We start from the raw sequence: 8,404 nt of genomic DNA on the forward strand, positions 1-8,404 counted from the left end.
AAAGTTGCTCAGCATTTGGTATTAGCCTGACATTCATGGTTAAAAGAAGATACACTACATGGTCAAACGTTTATGGACACCTGACCATCACACCCATGTGTAGGCCTTCCTCAAACTGTTGCCACAAAGTTTGCGGCACAGTACAAGTATAGGATGCCTTTGTATGCTGTTGCATTACATTTTCCCTTCACCAGAACTACACTTCCCAAACATGTAGCAGCATGACAATGCCCCTGTGCACAAAGCCAGGTCCATGAAGATATGATTTGCGAAGGTTGGAGTGGAAGAACTCGAACTGCCTAAACTAACCTCAACTCTACTGAACACCTTTGGGATGAAATGCTGACTGTACCCCAGGCCTCCTTACACAACATCAGGGCATGACTTTACTAAGGCTAAGTGAGCACAAATTCCCACAGCCACGCACCAAAATCTAATGGACAGCCTACCCACAAGAATGGAGGTTGTTATAACAGCAAAGGGCGGCTACATCTGTTCACAAAGCACATATGGGTGTGATGGTCAGGTGTCCACAAACTTTTGTCCATATAGTGTACGTATATTGCTTATACATATCTTCTAATGTTACCAACATTAATAGCCAATGTCTTGACTGGGAAAAACGCTGAGCGCTAACTTTAATTGGTCCAGAATCTGCCTTAAAATTTAAATTTGCGGCCCTTTACAATTATTTCCACCGTGAACCAAACACACATTTTGATAAGAGAATGAAATCAGACGAAGGTTTGCATGACTATTATTCTTCTATTAACAGATTATTCAAAGGATTAATGACCTAATTTGATCGAAAGTTCATTCGGACTGGGATCAATAGTATACTCTATTCCTACTGAAGTGTATACATGAATGTTTTTTTATTCCGATTAAGCAAGCTATCGGATTATTAACTGAGTATTAGGCTGAGTGTACATGTAGCCATTGATTAACATGGGATCATACTGGAAGCGTCGTCGTTGGGTTGTGCACCGCGTCTGGTGTTAAAGAGTTTTTAAAACAAATACATACCAGGTATACCGATCGTTATTATGGATATCTACACAGTGTAACTGTAACTTCTATTTTATAGTGGTACTGACTTGGCTAGAAGCAACTGTACAATTCCTCACCCTCCGGTCTCATTTCTCAGATGTCCTAACCAAATAATCCAAGATGAATATATTAAAATGGAGAGGCAACAGTGTTTTACTTGTTTAAATAAATGTCCAATTTAATACAAACATGATATCTGATCCAATTTGGATTAACTTAAACTTTGATGATCAAATCTAGAATCCTTTGATAACCTTTTTCCAAGGACCATATCTTGATTTGACCGTAATTTCTTTTTTGTCTATAAAAGGACTGACTGTAAAAGTGCACGTTCATGGATCAGCTTTTCTTTCCTCTCCTTCTGACTGCTCATGCTTATCTAAATCAGTCCTGACTGCAGTCTGCTCTGTTTCCATGCACCCAGTAACAGATCTGAGCAAATTTCAGTGGAGTGAAACGGACAGCTACATTATAGTCACGGTTCTCGCCATTGATCTCCAACCATTGGTGTCCAGAGAAAATGCCAATCACCTTGCGCTCCCAGCGCTCCAGAACATTGTCCCACACACGGCCATATACCCCAGAGCCACTGGCCCCGGGTCTCGCATCACAATGCTGGTAGATTAGATCATTACTCTCATCTTCTACAGGGCAGAAACGATACACAAGCTCTCCGGGCCGATCACTGTCAAACCCAGAGAAATGGATGCGTTTTCCAGCCAAATCGTTAGAAGAAGGGGCTATGGCAAGGCGCATAAAGGGGCGGCGATGTGGCCAACGCAGCTCCAGAAGGGCATAGTCATAATCCATGCTGACATCCTGGGGTCCTTGTATCCAGCCTTTAGGCACACGTGTCCGCCGCACCCTCACCCAGCGCACCAAGGGCTTCTTCAAGTCTTCTTTGGTGCCATTAGCTGAGGGTGGAATGAGGAAGCCAACTCTGAGCTTGCGTGCACCTTTGACATAATCTTTTCCATCATGTACACAGTGGGCAGCGGTCAGCACATGTTGTTGGGATACCAGAACACCAGTACAGCCTGTCGAAATGCGTACAGCTGTGGAGAAGGGGTAGTCCAACAGGAAGTGGTCACCACGAATGTTGAAGCGTCCATCTGCGCCATAGATTTGCCTCCTTGTTCTTTTGTGAGGGAAAGATGGGAGTTTATTCTTCCACTTGATGGGCAGTGCAGGAGACATGTTGCTGTCGGCCTCTTCATCTTCCAGATCGACAGTGGTCAGCGTACGTGAGCCATCAGCATACAGTGTTTCAAAGGCCAACTGCTCAGTTAGATGTTCTTTGTCAATGTCTTCTACCTTGTGGTAGCAGCTGGTATTGCAGTGGGTGGTAAAATCCAGCTGGGCATTTGCACTGAAACGGGAGCGAGAGAGGGCCAAAGGGGCGTGAGGCACCAGAGAGGGGATGTGGGGATTCTGCAACTGGTAGGTGGGTGCTCTCACTGATAGAGAAGACATGGAGAGGAGAAGTAAAAGGAGCTGACCAGCAAGACAGAAATGTGCTAAATCCAATCTACAGTAACGGGCCATGGCTGAGATTAGAGGAACCTGAAATTAGAGAAAGACATGTAACTTACAACATGACTGCAAGTCCTTTTTATTTGGAATATTCATTTCAATATGCTAAATCACTACAATACCTTCTTGATAGCTACACTCTTAGGGAGGGAAAAGAAAGGTTAGATCTAGAACCCTTAAGTGTACTTTGTTTGTCCCTCCAGAGGAACCCTTATATGTTCTATGTAGAAACCCAGAGTTCCTCTGTTAGAAAGTAGTTCCAAGTAGGGAACCTAAGAACCCTTGAAGAACTTTTTTTCTTAGTGTATGCTTGAGGTATGCTTTCAAACTTAGAAATGGATTTAGACTGAATGACTGTTCAAATATTATCAAATAATCACAATATACTGTACATCTTTGACATTCTGAAACACAAGATAACTTCATTGACCTTTTTATTTATTTCATACTCCCTTCTCAGCTCCATACTTTGAGTGAAATACAAGAAGGCCTCCTGTCATGTCTTTATGGACTTTATAATAGGCACATGGAAAATGCAGTGAATCATGTTCAGACAAGATGACAGACTACACATACAGTAGTAACAGTTCCAAAGATTTTACACTGTTCTGGTAGGCACATTTGGTTTATCATTAAAAAAAAAAAGTATTAAATTCTGGATTAACAAATTAAATAAAATCGATCAGTTAACTTGATTCTGGTTAGAGACTTAGTGACTTCAACAGTGTTTTCCTTGCCCGGGAAATACAGACAAAATGTAGATCTTAGTCTTCATTCTTTCAATCTGATCAGCACATTTTCAAACCTGAACTACTGAAAGGCAACTAGTAATGATATTCTTCTTACTCCAAGTTGGCACTATTGACTGACCACTACTAAGCCTGGTTGTGCTTTCTTATATCCAAATAGTAAAGATTTCAATACATTAATACACTCCAGTGACGTATTAATTAAAAAAAGGGGTTAAGGTTTGTCAACCCCCCCCCAAAAAATGTACAGAATGATGTCACAGATTTAAGGATTACATCTTTCAGGAGCACTCTCATATTCCACAACGTGTCGTGGGGCCAAATTTGACCCCTGTGTACCCCCTCCCTTTTAATCCCAAAGAGCAACCTGTTTCCCAGCACCCAAAACTCACCTCGTCTTTTGTTATGTCTCACATTGTGAACGGGTGTCCAAGCATCATTACCCACGCCTAACTCGTCTTGTGTAAACTCAAGGAAAACACACACTGTTTACCTAGCTTCACTTGTACTGAGGCTGTACAAACTGTAAAGCGGTACGTGCAAATGCTCAAGCAGATACTTGCAACGAGAAGTCTGTCACCTCGGCAGTGTAAACAGTTTCCCAGGTTAGGAATCTGACGCCATTTAAACTCGCAGCTTAATCCGGGTCATTATAGGGCTGATTGATTATTAGGAAAACGCGCACGAGCACGCACGCTCGCGCGCGCGCACCGCCAGTCGCCGTTATTCTACTTTTGCGCACAGGATTGTATCAGTGCGTGATATTATACTGTCAAAAACGACCACACAAATCAATTAAAATAACTCCACCTTGAGATGGCTCCTTAAAAGAAAAGTTTCTATTCAACTCCAAATCACGTCTCCTTCTTCTTCTTCTTCTTCTTTAAGTGCACCGGCTATTCGAGATCTGGAGTTTCCTCCCATTGCGTCTTTTCGGCTTGTTTATCTTACATCCCATAATATGTCCCATAAGACGAATTGGCTTCCTGAGAAAAGCAGGACAGTGTGTGTTACCTACTGGAGTCTCTTCAGCCAAATAAGCAGAGATGAGTTTGGCGCTGCAGTTTAACCTCGTGGTCCTAGCGCCGCTGGGTACACCGGGCTGATTTCATCTTCGTCCAGACTGGGTGCTGTTTTATAGCCTAGGAAGTGCACCCATGTTTGAAAAACAAGCAAACATGTGCTGCCTGACGACAAACTTCTGGCGGTGTCAAAAAACATAAAAAAAAAAGTTTGATAAAAAATCTCAGCGTGATACAACAGTTGTCTAAAAGTGACCAGTTGCAGAATAGAATGATGTGAAACTCACAGGACCGCTACAAATATGGTCGTGAACCCTAAACAAAGCGGGCTAATGGACAGAACAAACGATCCTTATTCAATTCAATTCAGTTTTATTTGTATTGCGCGTTTAACAGTAGACATTGTCCCGAAGCAGCTTTACAGTGGTTAGCAGGTTCGTCTCACACCTCCAGGGTCGGGGTTCGATTCCCACCATGGCCCTGTGTGTGCGGAGTTTGCATGTTCTTCCTGTGTTGTGGGGGTTTCCTCTGGGTACTCCGGTTTCCTCCCCCAGTCCAAAGACATGCATGGTAGGCTGGTTGGCATGTCCAAAGTGTCCGTAGTGTATGAATGGGTGTGTGAGGGAGTGATTGTGCCCTGCACTACGGATTAGCACCCTGTACAGGGTGTACCCTGCCTTGTGCACGATGATCCCTGGGATAGGCTCCAGATTCCCCGCGACCCTGAAGGATAAGAGGTATAGAATATGGATGGACTTCTACATTAACGAGTCAGTAGCCTACAAAAAATATTTTACATTCCCAAACATTAGTTTTCTAGCACAAAATGAAATGTTACAGAAAAATGTTTGTATGTCAGTAAATAAAGTAACATATTACATAAGAGACACTTTTCAGACAAAAAAAAACACAATGAAGGCTGCTGGGTTTTGCTGCAAAAAATAAGAAGCAAGTGCGACAGTAAAAGTCTCCAGAAGAACTGTGGCTGGTTCTGCAAGACGCTCAATAAACCTTACAGCTTATTTCCTTATAAAACTGCACTAATTCTACCTGAGACTACTAAAAAAATATATTTTTAAAGCAAATGGTCGACACAGCAAATATCGACTTTGTTTAATTTATTTCTGTTTACTGATATTTATAGTATTTTTTAAATGTAGAAACATTTCATTTAATCCTGTTTGAAGGCATCTTTGCTCTACAGCATTTCTTTGTATGTGCCTAAGACTATTTCACAGTACTGTATATAAACTTTTATTTTTTAAAAATTATTTAAAAAAATTAAAAATTCAGGATATAGATTTTAAATGTATGAATTTATCCATAATAAAGAAACCAGAGGTGACGGTGGCAAGAAAAACTCCCTGAGACGATATGAGGAAGAAACCTTGAGGGGAACCAGACTCAAAAGGGAATCCGTCCTCATCTGGGTAACAACGGATAGTGCATTTATAAATAATTCCCTTTTATAACTGTGTACTACATGGTCGAATAGTGCAATTGAGTAACCAGGAAATTCATTACAGTTTTCACATGAAGTCTGTTTTGTTAAACTTATCCACTGTTCACTGATCCTTATTACCACAAGCTCACCTTGAGGGTGTTTCTGGTTATGAGACCCATAAATTGTTATTATTTTGTCTTCTGGGGAAAATGTAAATATGAAGGGCAGTACTAAATGAAAAAATAAGTAGGCACTTTAAACAAAATAACAACAATTTTAAAAAGATCACCCTGTTCAATAGTTTACATCCCCTGGCTCTTAATGTATCGTGTTGCCTTCTTGAGCGTCAGTGAATGTTTGCACCTTTTGTAATACAGTAGTTGTGTATGAGTCCATCAATTGTGTGAAAAGTGTGAAAAGATGGATCTCAACATCATATAGCTGCTGTTGGAAAGGTGTCAAATATGCAGAAAATGCTGGAAAACCAAAGAATGTGCCGGACCTGGAGGATTTTTCTGAAGAATAGTGAGCAGTTTATCTGCTCAGGACAAACAAGGGACTCATGAACAACCATCACAAAACAGAAAAACACTCATTGATCATCCAGGTAACAACACATACTATTAAAAATGAAGTGTATGTAAACCATTGAACTATTTCATTTGTGTAAATTCAGTTATTATTGTGTCTTGTGAACTATATATAACATCTGTTATGTGAAATAGTGTATTCAGGCCAGTACTAAATAAAAGACAAGATGCATTTTTTATGATCCCTCTAATTTTAATTATTAACATTTTGCAGATTCTGCAATGGGTATGTAAATTTATGAGCACAACTGTAAGTATAACATCATAATTGTCTTTAACACAGTCTGTTATAGAATTCAGCCAAGATTTTTACTGGAATCATCTCATACTGTGGCACAAGTAATAACTGTAAAAGGTTATTACTTGTGCCACAGAGCTGAAGACTCACAGTCTAAAACCAGCTTAAGGGGAAAACATATTGATTATTGGATTTGCCAGGTTTCAAAATCAGCTTGCACAACAAAATGCTGTTTAAGGTAATGCATGAAAGCAGTCTTTCCTGAGAGCAACCCAAAAAATACAGTGCCTGAACATCATCAAGCATGATTGGATCTATAATTAGAATCAAGTGTCAGATTAGACTGATTACAGTCAGATGTTTTTGCCACTGATATGTTGTTCCAGTGGATGTTTTAAAGATTAATGACACCATGAATTCCCAGGAATGTGCCGTACATTATAGTACTGAAAATGTGCTCCATTGTTATCAAAAGACCTCCTAACGTAACAATCAACAGTTCTACATTCATACCCAGGTCTGCCAGACAGCCCGTAATGTTGGTGATGCCAGGGTATTGTCCTACCTATATTAGGCTCTATCACAATAACATTTATACTGAGAAATGGAGTTAACATTAAAGAATGATAAATTTATAAAAATTGCTTTTTGGGCTACAAATATTAAATCTGGCAACCATTGGACCCCAAAAGAAGATGCTTCACCCTCAACTGCTCAGATTGTTGTTTTTTTTAACCGCATATCAATGCTGAGTATAACATTCTGACCTTGCGCTCTCACACTGCTTGCGTGCTCATTCATTCACAACCACATTAGTCAGACACTGTTGTTGGGTGAGGAGGCCTGGTGTGCAGAGTTCCAGTTCATCCCAAAGGTGTTCAGTTGGGTTGAGATCAGGGCTCTGTGCAGTCCACTCCACTTCTACTCTAACCTTGGCAAACTATGTCTTCATGGATCCCATTTCCCCAGTGAAAAGAAATTGTAATACTACAGCATACAAAGACATCCTATACAAGTATGTGCTTCCAACTTTGTGGAAACAGTTCGGGGAAGACACACATATGGGTGTGATGGTCAGATGTCCACAAACTTTTGCCCATAAGTCCATACAGACTACTTGACAGAGGAATGCAAAACAATCACTGTCTTTAAAAACAGGTTCAACTGTGTTTTTATTTACTGGATCGATCAAACTCTCTTGACTGTGTCGTATTCTGCACAACATCATTGGCTCAGGAATTCAACACTTTTCTACTATAAGGTGTCTATTACATAGCAGGCAGATTTCATGCAGTTTATTCTGTTGTTGCAAAAAAAAAACACCACCACCAATATATAACATAAAAACGTCACAACTGCACAAGTGATTGAGCTAACTAGTGGGTATTCAGTGTTCCTGTCTTGCGTCTGGAAGTTTCAGAGAATTAATGCAGGATCAGGGAGCAGGGAACACATGCTCTGTAACATGTCAAGCATTTTCTTTTTTATTTAAAGAGCTGTGAATTTGCCCAAGTTACAGTATTATAACTAAACACTTGATATCATGATAACTAAACACTGAACTTGTGGTGGTATTTGGGTAAGTGCAAATGTGTGAGGCCACAGCACAGCTTGATGCAGTGATAGGATCATTCAACAGCCTGTGGGTCACTGTGGGTTAGCAACATGTGCTCTGTTTGTGTTGGCACTGAGTGCTTCAATATCTTGTGCACAGATATTTTCAAGCATGTTTCCTCTCTAACGTCCACATATATTTTTTTTTCTGATTTGCAGCATGA

At 40.5% G+C, this 8,404-nt stretch overlaps 1 protein-coding gene across 2 annotated transcripts; it reads right to left on the minus strand.

Annotated features, from left to right (window-relative positions):
* Window positions 1–1,193: 1,193 nt before the first annotated feature.
* Window positions 1,194–4,758, minus strand: LOC128611347 (serine protease 23). Of its 2 annotated transcripts, none has more exons than XM_053630760.1 (2): window positions 4,143–4,758; window positions 1,194–2,613 (listed from the first exon to the last, which is right to left on the minus strand). In XM_053630760.1, exon 2 carries the CDS (start codon window positions 2,593–2,595, stop codon window positions 1,435–1,437), a length of 1,161 nt encoding a protein of 386 aa, XP_053486735.1. In that variant the 5' UTR covers window positions 2,596–2,613; window positions 4,143–4,758; the 3' UTR covers window positions 1,194–1,434. The 2 variants fall into 2 exon arrangements, with proteins under 2 accessions (XP_053486735.1, XP_053486736.1); XM_053630761.1 differs by lacking the exon at window positions 4,143–4,758 and adding an exon at window positions 3,725–4,136.
* Between the last annotated feature and the right edge of the window lie 3,646 nt (window positions 4,759–8,404).

Source organism: Ictalurus furcatus, chromosome 8, assembly GCF_023375685.1.
Source record: "Ictalurus furcatus strain D&B chromosome 8, Billie_1.0, whole genome shotgun sequence".
In the NCBI taxonomy this organism is placed as follows: Eukaryota; Metazoa; Chordata; class Actinopteri; order Siluriformes; family Ictaluridae; genus Ictalurus; species Ictalurus furcatus.